The 16,653-nt window shown below is 41.2% G+C and overlaps 1 protein-coding gene across 2 annotated transcripts in view; it reads left to right on the top strand.

The window, feature by feature from the left end:
- MYO1A (myosin IA) overlaps positions 1 to 16,653 on the top strand; it is a 160,514-nt gene that overhangs the window by 102,871 nt on the left and 40,990 nt on the right. For both annotated transcript variants that reach the window (XM_040340952.1, XM_040340953.1), the window contains exons 8-16: positions 3,018 to 3,116; positions 5,570 to 5,673; positions 6,028 to 6,175; positions 6,900 to 7,018; positions 8,555 to 8,641; positions 10,221 to 10,286; positions 11,222 to 11,326; positions 14,309 to 14,371; positions 15,979 to 16,179. In XM_040340952.1, coding sequence (XP_040196886.1) covers positions 3,018 to 3,116; positions 5,570 to 5,673; positions 6,028 to 6,175; positions 6,900 to 7,018; positions 8,555 to 8,641; positions 10,221 to 10,286; positions 11,222 to 11,326; positions 14,309 to 14,371; positions 15,979 to 16,179 — 992 coding nt within the window. The remainder of the gene's footprint in view (positions 1 to 3,017; positions 3,117 to 5,569; positions 5,674 to 6,027; positions 6,176 to 6,899; positions 7,019 to 8,554; positions 8,642 to 10,220; positions 10,287 to 11,221; positions 11,327 to 14,308; positions 14,372 to 15,978; positions 16,180 to 16,653) is intronic.

Consider the following 16,653-nt stretch of genomic DNA (forward strand, 5'->3'; position numbering starts at 1 on the left):
CATTGCAATACATCCCCTCTATGCTAGCCAGGGACACCGAGAGGCTGATCCGGAAGTGACAGCATAGATGTCGCTTTCTGTGTTACCGCAAGAAGGGGTGTTCATTCTTCTCACTCCTTTCCACCCACTGGCACCTGCCATGTTGGTCCCGGGCCCACAAACAGGCGGACAAGCGGAGCCCAGATACACGGAGGGGGCGCGTGGGGGGAAGTGGTGTTGCCAGTACTGGGAGGGGGGGGTGTAGAGGCAATCGGGCAGCAGCACATCCACTTGACAGACAGGAGTCTGGAACAGGAAGGGGCCATCCCCAAAGTGTTTTCACAAAGTTGGGAGCATGAAATTGTCCAAAATGTCTTTGTATGCTGACGCCTCAAGAGTTCCCTTCACTGGAACTAAGGGGCCAAGCCCAACTCCTGAAAAACAACCCCACACCATATTCCCCCCTCCACCAAATGATTTGGACCAGTGCAAAAAGCAAGGTCCATAAAGACACGGATGAGCGAGTTTGGGGTTTAGGAACTTGACTGGTCTGACTTCAACCCGAGTTGTAGCTGTTGCTGTATAGCTGCAAAGGGTGGGCCAACTCAATAATAAACCTTAGGGACGAAGACTGGGATGCCATTAAAGTTCATGTGCGTGTCAGGCCCCGTACACACGACCAGTTTCCTCGGCAGAATTCAGCTTCCGACCGAGTTTCTGGCTGAATTCTGCCGAGAAACCCGGCCGTGTGTACACTTTCGGCCGAGGAAGCCGACGAGGACCTCGGCGAGGAAATAGAGAACATGTTCTCTATTTCCTCGTTGTTCTATGGGAGCTCTCGTCCCGCCGAGCTCCTCGGCGGCTTCAGGGCTGAACTGGCCGAGGAACTCGATGTGTTTGGCACGTCGAGTTCCTCGGCCGTGTGTACGAGGCCTAAGGCATCCCAATACTTATGGTAACATGTATGTTCCTTGCTAAAGAACATTATTTTTTATCAAGTTGTCATGGGTAAAGTTACTCTTTAAGGTTTCTCGTGTTTATTGAACCAGCCTCCTGTTATATATCATTCAGTACAATATAAAGTGTTGTTCTATCACATTTCAATATAGAATTAATCAAAGCCAGAATAACACTAAGTACCAAATTCAAATATGACTTTGCTATTAGAACATAGCTAAATATAAACTACATAAAATGGTTCTAGTGTTTGGTAACTTGCCTCTTATGCTATAGTTATATTATAAAAGAAGCTATATTACAAGCCAAACAAATATTATACAGATCTACAAAGATTCAAACAAAAGAATAATTAAAATATAGTCAATGACCCTTACAATATATGTATTGCCACATTGCTTTGGCTAGACAGCTCTGTTAAGTAAATAGGAAAGAGCAGAAATATGACAAAGTAACATATGATCTTGCCTTTATTGTTGTCTTAGTGTGTTATTTCTCATGTGCCTATTATATTATTGGATTCAATGCCACAGTCATTTTTGGTATTGTTTTTCCTTGTTTGCCTCAGTCCTCATTATTCCAGAATAGGTCACAGCAGGAAGTATCAGCTCATTTCCGTCAGAGTGGGATGGCAGTTATTTACAGCACATATTTGAAATACTGCTTGTTTATTCATTAAGTACTGGGAAAGACAATGCATAAAAGAGGTTGTGTATGGGGAGAAGGATATAGACAGATTTTGTAAATCCCACCTGTGTCCTGTATTGTAAAATGAAAGGCTCAGTGAGTTACCAAACATTTCCCAGTAACACATCCAACAGTTATTCATTAACTCTTTCCTCCATTAGAAAATAACAGTTATGATTACTCTATTGTACTAAAAGCATCAGTAGTATTAGTATTAGGCATATTTCTTTTGTGCTGAGGATGTTGTTTTTGACATTTGTCTTTCCCTTCATTAACTGCTGTTCTACAACAGCTAGAAAACATGCAAGGTTCAGGTCACCCTTGTGTAGCACTATCCCCGTAAGAGCTGCTGGTTTAGATTTTGGATTTTGCACGTTACCTCTAGGTTCGTTGTCCAGGGAAGGAAATCTGTATAAATTGCAATGTCCACACAAGATGTAAAACCTTCAATTTTATTTTTCCTGCATAAACTTGTGAAGGAAATAGAGATTATATAGAGAAGGGGAAGGTTAAGGTACGCAGCACAGAATGCACAAAAGGGATTCAAAGTTCCAGTATTCACCACTCACTCCTGAGTGGGTATTGCTCACCCGGATAGACCCCTCTCACATGGCCTAGCAGCCGGAATGATGCACGGACAGTATAGAAACTGCCACAGACCATCTGAGAACACAGAATGGATAGTCAGGAATACTCTGACACAGGATTTAATGTCCCGAACTTCCTGCCTTACAGCCAAAGAGCCTTTAAGCCAATCCGGCAGACTGTAAGATAATTTACGTACTGGATCCCTTTTTAACAAGGTTACCAGGCCTATCCCGAGACATCAGCTTGCCTTGCTTGTCTCCTCCAGGGCAGGTCCTCCCCTGGTTTCCTTCACTAAGCAGCCTCCTCCACTTGGACAGACAGCTTGGGATCCTCTGTAGAACTATAGGCCCCAGCCAGCATAGCTGGGCCTACTCGACAAGGAACACAGCCTCAGATCAAATGTGGTCCCGAGACTGACGTCACACGCATTCACCTTGCGCCAGGAGGGCCACGAGGCGAAGAACCTAGAAAAACGGTGTCTGCCCCTTAAGTAACCACTCCCACTGGGCTGCTGCCGAGAGGGGTCATCTAACACACTATGGTCTGCCCGAGTTCCAACATGGGCCTGAAGTGGTAACGCCACCTACAGGCAACAAGGGAAACTTCTACCGAGCAAAACCATAGCCAGAACAGAGGCTAATTTAAATACAATTAACAGAGTCTGAGCCCAACTATTGGCTCAGATACCCCTAAATTTACAATAGTGCCCAACTCGTTGGGAGACCAGCGCTACACTTGCAATTCTAAGCTTGATTGTTATAAAAGCTACTGTACATAAACTTACATGGCCTCTTTTTTTTTTTTAGATTTGCTGGAGAAATCTCGGGTGGTGAAGCATGTTAAAGGAGAAAGAAACTTTCATATATTTTACCAGCTGCTTTCAGGAGGAGGCAATGAACTTCTAGGTAAGGAATTCAACCCCAAAGCGGGGCTGCTGCATAAGAAATGGGGCCCACTTTCCCTGTTCAGAGGCTACTCAGGATGCGGGAAGTTGGGTTGAAGGTGCAAGATACCCAAGGCACAAGAAACTTGGAGGTCAGCTTCCTCAATACCTTATTCCAGCAGTATCAGTAGTAGGCCCTTTAGCAGTATCCTCAAAATAACGCTGATAGAGATGGGACAGCCAGGCAATTCTGCAAACCTATGAGAAGCACCTACTGGCATCTCACCCTCAATGAGTACTTCCATACCTGAAGCTATAGGTGAAAGGTCCCACCTTTCCAACCGAGCTTCTGCAAGCAAGTTTCCTGAAGTCCTCAGCAAATAGCACCTCTGAAGCCTAGTAGTTGCTTCTCTGGAACACACACATACCTCCCTCATTGGGGAAGCCAGGGGAGAGAGAGAGAGTCTCACCAGATCCTTCAAAAATGGTATCTTCTCCCCAGCCATTCCTTCTGGGTCAGCCTCCCAGAGGGGGGGTATAAGCTCACCTTCTGGTTGCTGCCTGCCTGGGCTGTGGCCTGTTCCAGTGCTGGCCGACAGGACTCAGTGACAGGCAGCACACTGAGTCTGGGCTGAGGGCTCACTTGAGCTTGCTGTGGAGTGGGTGCTGCTGCGGCCTGTTGCTGTGCTTTCCCTCGGGCGGAGGACTACAGCACAGCAGATGCGGAGGAGAGGGGAGGGCTTTAAAACAGACCTGGAATCCAGAACTGGATGGAGGCCACACTAAAGCCAATGTAACAGACCCCCCCAATAAATGATTAATTTGGTTTCTTCCATTCTTGTTTTGGGAACTGCCTGGTGAGTGAGTGGTGATGTGTGCTAACTGCATATTATTGCCCTAAGTTCCAAGCCAACCCCAAGCCTTGGAACTCGGGCTAATAATTCTCAATGAGCAATATGAGACCCATGGGTTTTTGAGGACCCACTCTGGGCTATAGCCTGGGTCAGAATATGCTACTGATCACTACTGTGTCCTTCAGTGACTTAGGGGTCATTGGGGGAAACCACAAGGGGACCAGTAATGTGACATACTCAAACATGTCTTGGATGCAGAAGATTCTTCAGCAATCATAGCACTTAACAAGAGAGAAGATGGCAGTGGGACAGTTTTTTTTCTTTGTTTTTTCTTGAATTACTTTTTCATTTTTTATATCTGGCATTATCTTCCAGTCCTAGTGAACATTTTTATTTTTGTTTTTTTAAGAGTGAAGAAGGTTGCAACCTCTGCAAGGTCTTTTTTGTCTGTCCTCACTGTGTAGATTTCTTCTCACTTCACTTCACTTCCTACGAGGGACAGGAAGTGTTGCAGTATTTCTCCTGTACGAAAAGAGAAAATGATTAAAAACTCCATTTAGAGTGGGGAAAGGTTAGAAAATCTGTTGGGTTTATTTTGCTGTGTATTCCTTTCCCAGTAACACCAATACCCTTAGAAATTCCTTTTAGACATCACTGTAGTGTGCTTATTGATGATCATGTTATTTTTACATTAGGCTCAATTCACAAAGCCAACAAATCCAACTGGCTGAATTAGAGTGCCTAATCCTTGTGTTAAATCTTTGTGAATTGAAGCCTATTGTGTGAGATATCTGTGTTCAGTAGGTGTTCATATCAAGGTGTCAGGTATATTTTGTGTCAAGGTCTAAAGGATTTTATCCATGATCCTGGCTGAATGTAGGGTACAGTTCTGTAATGCTATGTTTGTATAAATACTGTATGTGCTTTAGCCTATGATGACTGTCAGGGAAGGAAGTAATGGGAAGTCTCTTCAAAGGGGCACATAGAAAAAACACACTTTTAATAAAGTGAGGAAGAATTAGAGCTTTAGACAATGTTTTTGTTGTCCCTGCCTTCCTATCAAGTTGTTGAGACTTCAAAGGAAAGAGAGGAAAGAGTTCCACAATGGAGTCAAAAACAGATATAAAAATCTGTCTGGACATAGGCTTAAACATTAACATACAGTATGGTCCTATTCATAGATTATCTAAATTAGTTTTTTTCATTAGAAATATTGATTAAAACTATTTTTGCCAATTTCTAAAATTGCTAATTCTTAAGAAAAGAGGGATGGATACAGATATATTGGGTTTGAAGTGAGAGCTCTACAATTATATCTACATTAAAATTTCCCGTGTCTAAATTTAGGAAAACTGGATAAAAGAAAGTAAACTTTTAGTGAAGGAAAGGGGGGGGAGACCAAAAAAAATTATAAACATAAACCTTAAAGTAGTTTGCCATCATTCACAGTGCACACCTTGCCTGTTAAAAAAAATATAGTTTGATATTTTTGCTACTAATTAGTAATGCAGTGTACAGAGCAATCATGCAATTATCACTGCATTTTTGATCAATGTTAACAAACAAACTAATATACCTTAGGTTCAGTTTTATATTTGGATGTATTTTTATTTTTTAATAGGAAAACTTAAATTGGTTCCAGACTGTAGCAAATATGTTTACCTGAATAAGGACCCCGACAGTTTCGCTGGGATGAACGATACTGAAAATTTTAGAGTTGTTAAGGTATACCTTTGTTATGATTTTATTACATTTTTATGTTATTAATTATTTTTATGTTCATTGTGCTGTATCTAAAGCTTAATTATGTACATATCATTAAAGGTAATTTCTAAAAAAAGATGAAAACCCTTTATCAGATGTATTAGCATTGTCTCTGCAATGCTGGATTCTACCAGGAAAAATTTGTAATTGTAGCTCTGTGTTGAGGCAATACAAAGCAATGGGATGACCATCTGTAATACTACATGGGTGAATCAAATTCAGTTTTTCCCAAAAAATGTATTCATGGGATTTCATCCAGGTAATCTGTCTCTACATTAATTTATTAACTGGTCATATGTATGTTTATTTTAAAAGGATGCCATGAAAATTATTGGATTCGAAGATACTGAGGTTACTTCAATCCTGGAAGTTGCTGCGGTTGTTCTAAAGTTGGGGAACATTGAGATAAAAGGACAATTTCAGGCTAACGGAATGGCCTCATGCTATATCACTAACTCTCAGTGTGAGTGTTTACTGTACCTAAATGTTTCTGCATGTTCATGTACACAGATTAATTAAACCAATTATGACACATGTCTTTAGAGATACATCATATACATTCATAGTATTACTGCTACTCTTCATGTAGGTATACATGTGGAGGACTCCGACAGTGCTTAGTGCAGAATACAGTAACCCATAGCATCCTCACTAAATTCACTTTATTGAATCCAACCCCTACAAGGTAACAGTTTAGCTCATGGGTGGAATTGAGGGGTCTAAGGGGTCTCAACAGTGACCCCCACCCATGCTCCAAGGGGCCGTGCGACCTCCCTGTCACATTAGGATGGCAGTTGGTGGGTAGATCGGGCAGATCATGTCCTTTCCTTGCCAACCCCCTGGACCTTGACAGGAGCAGTGCTGGCAGTTACTGGAACCAATCTGTATTTTCTTCCATTCAGCTGTAGCAGGAGTAAAATACAGATCGGTTCAAGTAAATGCCTCCTCTGGTTCAATACTTACCTGCTGTTTTGACTTTTATCCTTTTCTTTATCCCTACATACATCTATTGTACCTAGTGAAATACAAGAGATTGTAAATAAGAGTTAGAACCTAGAAAGTTGTGAAATTCAATAATTAGTGTAATCTAATTCTATTTACAGTAATATATACTTGAAATGCAGTCTTGATAATTCACTATTGTAGTATCTTGGCCTCAATTAATATGTTTATAATTTTTTATCCAGATGTTAAAGAGATTGGCTCGCTGATCGGCCTTGATGGTCAAACACTAGAAAATGCTTTCAGTGTCCGAACTGTGGAAGCCAGACAAGAAAAAGTGGTGACTACACTGACCGCAAACCAGGTATGAAACCTGAACAACAAGAAATCTCAGTACACTGTATATCTTCTAGATTATGTGACCATCACTTACAGTTTGATGGGTCTGTCATCCACAGGTCAGCTTGACTCAGTTGCAGCATTTGACAATATTAAATTATGACCAATGTCTTGCATACTTTTATGATGGCACACTGGATTATCCCATGGCACCTATTACTAGGAACTATACTGTATATATAATTTACCATACTGCTACCATGGCATAACGATTTATAGTATATCTAAATCCCCCAAAAAATCTTTTGAATTGTTAATATATTGATATTTTTTAATGCTGTCTGTGTCCCACTGGGGAGATTTCCTTTCACTTATAAATTTACCTAAAATGAGGCACACTCACGTAGACAGTTGTAATCAGAAACATTGTTTCCTTGAGAGATTTGCCATCTATTACTATTCCAGTGATAACCATTTTGTATTTTCTATCACTTTTTAGTTTTTCTCAAAACAGTCACCAGGACACATTCAGATGGTGAGTTCTGCCACGTACAGATGAGCATACATGTACGATGAAACCGGTCCGCCGGACTGTTTTCACCGTACATGTATGCCCGGGGGTTTCTGTATGGTGGCTGTACTCACCATCATACAGAAATCCGCGCGTAAACAATACGCGGGGCGTGTCCGCGCCGTCGCCGCGACGATGACGCGGCGACGTGGGCGGCCCTGCCAGTTAAATGCTTCCACGCATGCGTCGAAGTCATTCGACGCATGCGAGGGATGGCGGGCGCTCGGACATGTACGGTAGGTCTGTACAGACGACCGAACATGTCCGAGGGGACAGGATTCCAGCGGGCTGTTTTAAAACAAGTCCGGAAATATTTGCCCACTGGGAAAAGGCCAGGCGGGGCAAATGTTTGCTGGAATCCTGCCCGCTCGGGCCTACACACGACCGAACATGTCTGCTGAAACTGGTCCGCGGACCAGTTTCAGCAGACATGTTCGGTCATCTGTACGGTTAAACAACATGATTTTCAGACTCCATATGGGAAGTTTGGATAACTTTTAAAAACTGAGAAACCTACAGTGATCAGATTTCCAGTGTACTAGTTGTGGTATTGTCAGTAAACATAAAGAGAGGATAATAAGCTGGGGTTGATTAAAATGGACTATGCAATGTTTCCTATGTAATAACTGCACCTAGGACCTGGACATTGCAGGGAAAGAGTGATAACCAAGCTACTCCTCACACATCTTGATTATTTATTGCTCCTTTTTGTTCCAAACATAAATCTGCATATAAAGGATATTTTAGCACCATCAATTAACTCTTCATTTTAATCTATCCTAATTGTTTGGGAAAGGAGTAGTTCTGGTAAGCTTGACTGAAAGTCACATTGGCATGGTACAGATTATACATTATCATTACACATAAAGAAATTATGGATTAAAGTACTGTAAAAAAAAAGTTGTATGCTGACTGGCAATGGACTGCACCTAATTGACTGCTTGTTTTCATACAACTGCTAATTTGCATTGACATTTCTTTGTGTTTTAGGCTGTTTATGCCCGGGATGCTTTAGCAAAGAACATGTATGACCGACTGTTTAGCTGGCTTGTACAGCGGATCAATGAAAGCATAAAGGTTTGTGCCAGAAGTCCTAAATACACAACATTGTTAATTTAGAATAATGTGTGTGGCAAGGTTAGACAATTTTGGTTATTTTTTCCATTTAATTTACATTTTTGTTTGCTTCAAAAATATAACTAATGTAGTTAAGGTTTTCCCTACAATATGCCTTCCAGCCCTCTTACCTTAGTAATGCTTCTACAGCAGCAGCTTTTTCAAGTGAGTAGTTTGAGAATACAAATAGTCAAGACAGCACACCAGCATATATCAACTAGTATACCGATGTTCAGTTTGTCGGGAGCCGATTGTGCTATTTTCTGGGGCCAGATATGTCTACCTACGGCCTATGCCCCAAAAATATTCAATAAAACCCAACAAAGCACATGTCATATTTACTAGAACAATGTGTGCAAAAAACAACTGTGAAATTCCATTTCATTTCCTAGTTCAAACCTTTGGTTTATCTTAGATTCTTTCTAGGACTAATTTTGACCCTCAGTTTGTATACCCCCCTATATGTACATAATAGAAATAAATGCTTTTCTGATAGATGCAGGTTTTGGTTCTCTTGGACACGCTGACTTCTAGACCCACATCAGAGGTTGCATGCTTTGTTTAGGTGTGATCAGCAGTCATCAAAGCGTTAGTGAGAATTGACATCTGCATTCATAATAGAAAATAGTTCCCACTGTAATAAACAGATCATTGCTCCAGAAAAAATAAAAATAAAAAATTGCATAACTGCAGTGCCCATTTGTATACAAAAGAAAAAACATAATGGCCCGGATTCACGTAGGAGAGTGCATCTTTGTGCGGGCGTAACGTATCCTATTTACGTTACGCCTCCGCAACTTTGACAGGCAAGTGCAGTATTCTCAAAGCAAAGTTGCGGCGGCATAGCGTAAATAGGCTGGCGTAAGCCCGCCTAATTCAAATGTGGAAGATGTGGGCGTGTATTATGTAAATGTATTGTGACCCCACGTAAATGACGCTTTCTCCGAACGGCGCATGCGCCGTCCGTGAAAGTATCCCAGTGCGCATGCTCCAAATTAACCCGCCAATGCTTTCGCCGTGAATGTAAATGACGCACAGCCCTATTCGCGAACGACTTACGCAAACGACGTAATCGGCGGAAAATTTGACGCTGGCCTGACGTCCATACTTAACATTGGTACGCCTCATATATGCCTCATATAGCAGGGGTAACTTTACGCCGGAAAAAGCCTAACGTAAACGGCGTATCTGTAATGCGACGGCCGGGCGTACGTTCGTGAATTGACGTATCTAGCTGATTTACATATTTCTAGGAGTAAATCAGCGTACACGCCCCTAGCGGCCAGCGTAAATATGCAGTTAAGATACAACGGCGTAGGAGACTTACGCTGGTCGTATCTTATACTAATTCTGGGGTATCTGATTCTTTGAATCAGGCGCCAATATGCGACGCCTCAGACTCAGAGATACGACGGCGTATCTGGATATACGCCGTCGTATCTCCTACGTGAATCCGGGCCAATATTTATATATATATGCATATAATATATTATAACTTAATATAATAAATGTGTACAGTTTCATTTATCTTTGCTCTTAGGTATCTGAATTCCAGGGGAAGAAAGTAATGGGTGTGCTGGACATTTATGGCTTTGAAATATTAGAAGTAAGATTAATTGCTACTCTTTTCTATGTGTGTGTGTCCTTTTATGCTAGATGTGGTAGATCCAAACATTTTTTTTTTACAATAAATCATTTGGTTATGATTTAATTTCTCTTCCTTTTTCTGGTTATGATTGCTACTCATAGAAGAACCCCTTAAGCACTATTTGCTTCTAATATTGATTCATTCTTAAAAATATACATGGAGGAGCTTAAATTTGTATTCATTCATGTGGTCAGTTCACTTGAAGTCTGAACCAGGGGTAAATGCTCACCTCCTGTGATGCAATGTAAGCTTCCAGTTACTTTATATGTGTAAAGCTACTCATAGTCACTCAGTCCAGCCATTTCTGTCTATGGGCTTAATGCCGACCATGTCCTAATCGCTATATTTTCTTCCAATAGTAATTAGTGCTGACAGTGTCTACCAATTTCCATTCACATGAACATTAGATTGAGCTGATCCATTGGAGGCTAATTCACTAAAGGTGCATATGCTGTTCAAAAACAGGATTATTTCTAGTACATACTTGGTTGTTTGAAGTGAACATAGTTTATTTACTAAGCTTTGTGAATATTGATTTTGCTAAGTGAACAGTCCCTATAATGTCAAAGCACCAGCTTAATGTGTTGCCTGACATTGGCACATGGTGCATACATGTCTAAATTCCTTAGCAGTCTTTGAGAAATTGTAACTTTGAAAGTATTTATCTGCCAGTTTTCGAAATGCAAAAAAAAGAAATGTTGGAAAACACAATTTTATCAAAGGTATCCGGCAATTTTTAAAATAGGTTCTCTCCTTTTAGGAGGAAAAAGGAGGAGCGTTGTATTCAATGATTTAAAATCTAGAAGAATTGTTTTTACTGTTTAACAAAAGACTTATTCCTAGTGTTTCCACTGATATGGTAGATTTTTAATGTAACTGTTCATGTTTACTAGGGTAACAGCTTTGAACAATTCATTATTAATTATTGTAATGAGAAGCTTCAGCAAATCTTTATTCAAATGACATTAAAAGAAGAACAAGAAGAGTACAAGAGAGAGGTAAATGGAATTCCGGCTTTCTATTGTATTTCTTATCTTACTCTTTAATTCCTTCAGAAGATACTGTAGGAACATTTCATGGATCTGTGTCTTAGGTACCTACTTATATATATACTACTAAGTGCATACTACGTATAAAGAATAGAAGTTGTTTTAGAAGCAGGGTACAGAGAGTATGCCTTGGTTGACAACTGCTTACATTTTATCGATAAAAAAAGAAATTGCAGGCAAGTAAAGCCCCGTACACACGATCGGAATTTCCGATGGAAAAAGTCAGACGGACCTTTTCCATAGGAAATTCCGACCGTGTGTATGCCCCATCAGAGAAATTTCATCAGAAATTCCAATGAATTCCATCAGAGTTTAAATATAGAGCATGTTCTACTTTACTTTACTTTATTACTTTATTCCGATGTGCTTTTGGCCGGGTAAAATCCCTATCGTGTGTACGCGGCATAAGAGGGATTTTCTGTGGTCCATAAGTATGAACATTTTTTTTAGGTCAATGCTATCTATGAAGAACAATATGTGACCAATGATGACTGATAATTACCAAATTTGTGAACATTTATTTTGAAAAGCTTCTTATGATTTTGGCCAGAAAGTAAAAGTAAAGTTAATAGATTGTCTATTAAAAATTAAACCATTAAACAATGGTGTTAATAGTCATCCTTCAGTTTTTAAAAATGTGACACCTTCATGATGGCCTTAGGCATGTAACAGAGACAATCTATTGTCAAGAAATGTTAGCAGTTTGAGAATTCAAGAGAGCCAGCAGATATTCAGCCCACCAGTGTTAACGCAGACATGAAATAATTGCTTTCAGTAGAGTTGGTCTTCATGCACTACCTTGAAGTAGAATAAAGTTCAAAACATCCAGCGCCTCAGAACCACACCAACTATCACTCAAATGATAGTAATGAAGGAAACTGGATGGCAAGCGTCTTGAGGTGATTCAGTTCGCATTTGTAGCGCTATATAAGTTACTCACTTACTCAAATGTAAGTATTTTCCTCTTCAACCGCTCCCCAGACTCTTACGGAATTTTCTGACCCACAATGAAAATTTGGGTCAAATAAAGCTTTAATAAATCAATAATGTCTCTGTGTCTGCTCCTTATTTCCAGTAGACCTTGTCACTCCAGTGTTTCCGCATCTTCCATAAACATCTTTATTTCATCACATATGCATTCTCAAAAAAGAAAAACCCATATAGTGTAGTAATATCACAAAAATATATGATATACTGTGCTCGCATATGTGCATGCCAGCATATGTGATATTGGTATGCACATATTTAAGCACAATATAATATATATATTTATTGTGATATTTTAGAAATTACTACATTATATGAGAATTTTTTTATCTTTTGGGGATGCACATCCGATAAGATGAAAATGTTTATGGAAGATGTGGAAACAAGGTCTAATGGAAATAAAGAGAAGACACAAAGGGCCAGATTCACGAACAATTACGGCGGCGTAACGTATCCCCTTTACGTTACTCCGCCGCAAGTTTTCGTCGTAAGTGCTTGATTCACAAAGCACTTGCGTGTAAACTTGCGGCGGCGTAGCGTAAAGCCATCCGGCGCAAGCCCGCCTAATTCAAATGGGCCGTGTACCATTTAAATTAGGTGCGTTCCCGCGCCGAACATTCTGCGCATGCTCCGTTAGGAAATTTCCCGCCGTGCTTTGCGCGAAATTACGGTGCCCCGACGTGTATTTTGAACGGCGACGTGCGTTACGTCCTTTCGTATTCCCGGACATCTTACGCAAAAAAAATTTTTTTTTAATTCGACGCGGGAACGACGGCCATACTTTAACATGGCTGGTCTAAATCTAAGCCATGAAATAGCAGGCTTAAGTTTGCGACGGGAAAAACCGACTAGCGACGACGTAAGAGAATGCGATGAACGCGCGTACCTTCGTGGATCGTCGTAAACAGCTAATTTGCATACCCGTCGCGGAAAACGACGCGAACTCCACCCAGCGGTCGCCGAAGTATTGCATCCTAAGATCCGAAGGCGTACGAAGCCGTACGCCTGTCGGATCTTAGCCAAAGGCCGTCGTATCTTTGTTTGTGAATTACAAATAAAGATACGGCGCAGCAAATTTGAAAGTACGCCGGAGTATCAGCAGATACTCCGGCGTACTTTTTCTGTGAATCTGGCCCAAAGATGTTAGTGGTTTGATAGAGAAGTATGGTATTATTTTTCCCATAATAACACTTGCCTAGGTGGATGCAGCATCGGTCAGATGCTGCATTTGTCCCCCGCCACCTCTGCACTGAGAACTGATCCATCGAACATCGCCATTGGCTCAGTTCTCTGGGCTCCCCGAGCAGAGAGCTGCTGCCTGTCAATTAGCAGCTTTCCTGCTCTGCTCCTCCACGCTCATTGGATGGGGAGCGGCCATCGCTGAGAGGCTGAGATGACTATCAGTCCAGGCACCTGGCAGACTCCCAGAGTCGGGGTGATGCGGTGCCAGGACTGATATTGGTAATGCCAGCAGAGAGCGGACTTCAAACCAAATTGCACACCTGTGACCCATAGGAGAAGACCAGCCAAACAAGCTCAGGCTAGACTTCTCCTTTAAAGATTTTTTTTTTTTACCCAAATCTTTATTGTTGGTTAGAAAATCTGGCAAGAGTCTGGAGAGTGATTGAGGTGGACAATACTTACCTTTGAGCAATAGTTCATGTGCTTTTGGGGAACTAAACATTTTGGACTTTATTTGAACTGTTACCCACCAGGGGGCACTGAAGTTCGGTCCGGCAGCTGTTGTTTGGTGCACTTGTGCGCTGGTGGATTTTTTAATTGACAACTTAGAAGTAGATTGTTGTGTTATCCTATTTTTAGGAAATATTGATTATTAAGCGTGGAGTATCAACTTTCATATATTTAAAAAAATATTTAATCATAAACTCAAATATAGCATGCACTATAAACTGATGTGTTTTGTTTCTTTATTTTTCATTTTAGGGGATTGAATGGAGACACATTACCTTTTTTGACAATGAAATCATCTGTAATCTCATAGAAGATGTAAGCAGAAGTTTCCCTATATATTATACACAGAAACATTGGCCATTTCTTAAAATCAAATATTTTATTTTTTTACTTGGTTTTTACCTATTCCAATTTAAATGTTTTATTGGGTATATAGGATGAGCCTTTTATACTGACCAAAATAATGCTGCCCTATAATAATTCATATGTTCACAAAAGTATTTCTTATTTTTTGGTGGAGTAGAGCAGAGTACCATTCTCTTCCAGATCTTCACTGTTCAAGGACTAAGGGCCTGATCCACAACGAGCGGGCTTAACTTAAATATTCGGATTTAAGTTACACCGCCGCAAAATCTTTACCTAAGTGCCCGATCCACAAAGCACTTATCTAGAAATTTTGAGCGGTGTAACTTAAATCCGTCCGGCGCAAGGCGTTCCTAATCTAATGGGGCGAGTCCCATTTAAATTAAGCGCGCTCCCGCGCCGGACGTACTGCGCATGCTCCCGACGCGATTTTCCCAACGTGCATTGCGCAAAATTACGTTACGCAGAGTTTTGTGAATCGCGCCGGGTAAAAAAAGTTGCGTCGGGAAAAAAAAGAGATGCAGCGGAAAAAAAAAATTTGACAGCGTCGCGGGAAAGAAGGGTCTACTTTTACATGGTGTACTAACTTTACACTTTGTAAAAGCAGCCCTAATTTTGTGACGGCAAACTAATACTTACGGAGAAAAAACGAAGCGTGGATCTCCGTAAGTGCTAACCCGACGCTGGATTTCAACGAGAAATGCCCCCAGCGGCGGCTGCGGTACTGCATCCTAAGATCCGACAGTGTAAGTCCCTTACACATGTCGGATCTTCTGCCTATCTATGAGAAACTGATTCTGTGGATCAGTTCCATAGATAGAAACAGGGATACAACGGCGTATCAGTAGATACGCCGGCGTATCCCTTTTGTGGATCAGGCCCTAAGTGTTACTCTTTAAGTCTTATTTAAAGTAAATTAAAAATTTTGTAAAGGAATTTTTTTCCCTAAATAGCTTCCTTTACCTTGCAGTCCTCCTTCACTTACCTCATCCTTCGATTTTTCTTTTAAATGTCCTTATTTCTTCTGAGAAATCCTCACTTCCTGTTCTTCTGTCTGTAACTACACACAGTAATGCGAGGCTTTCTCCCTGGTGTGGAGAAAGCCTCTTGAGGGGGGAGGGGGTGAGCAGGCAAGTCAGGATACTCTCTACTTTGCAGATATAGAAAGGAGCTGTGTGTTAGTAGGCGTCCTGACACTCCTGCTCGCCCCCTCCCCCCTCAAGAGGCTTTCTCCACACCAGAAAAAAAGCCTTGCATTACTGTGTGGAGTTACAGACAGAAGAACAGGAAGTGAGCATTTCTCAGAAGAAATAAGGACATTTAAAAGCAAAATGGAAGGATGAGGTAAGTGAAGGAGGACTGCACTAAGGTAAAGGAAGCTACTTAGGGAAAAAAAATTCCTTTACAACCCCTTTAAAAGCTTGCACTATTTTTTGTTAGATGTTTTAGATATACTATTGTTTACTTTATTCTGTATATATTGTTAACGGGTAAATAATAGAAGGAATGGTATAAAATAATTTAAGTTGACAACTCTACATGCTTTGTCCCCTTGACAGAATACCAATGGCGTTTTAGCAGTGCTGGATGAAGAATGCCTGCGCCCAGGGAATGTCACTGATGCCACCTTTCTAACCAAGCTAGGACTCAAATTCAAAAACCATCTGCACTTCAAAAGCAAAGCCACCCAAAATGAAAAACGTATTACTGATAACACATTGGCTGACAATGCTTTCCGCATTGAACATTATGCTGGACAGGTGAGAATGAATAGCTCCTTAGGCCCCGTACACACGTCCGAGGAACTCGACGTGCCAAACACATCGAGTTCCTCGTCGAGTTCAGTGTTGAAGCCGCCGAGGATCTCGGCGGGCCGACTTTCCTCATTGAACAATGAGGAAATAGAGAACACGTTCTCTATTCGGCCCGACGAGTTCCTCGTCGGCTTCCTCGCTGAAAAGTGTACACACGACCGAGTTTCTCGGCAGAATCCAGCTCCGATCGAGTTTCTGGCTGAATTCTGCCGAGAAACTTGGTCGTGTGTACGGGGCCTTACACTTTTAACACAGACAGTTTTTTTGCTCCCTGTAATTATCTCTATTAAACCACTTAAGCCCCGGACCATATTGCTGGTCAAAGACCAGAGCACTTTTTGCGATTCGGCACTGTGTCGATATAACTGACAATTGCGCGGTCGTGGGACGTGGCTCCTAAACAAAATTGGCATCCTTTTT

Source organism: Rana temporaria, chromosome 2 (genome assembly GCF_905171775.1).
Source record: "Rana temporaria chromosome 2, aRanTem1.1, whole genome shotgun sequence".
NCBI lineage: Eukaryota > Metazoa > Chordata > Amphibia > Anura > Ranidae > Rana > Rana temporaria.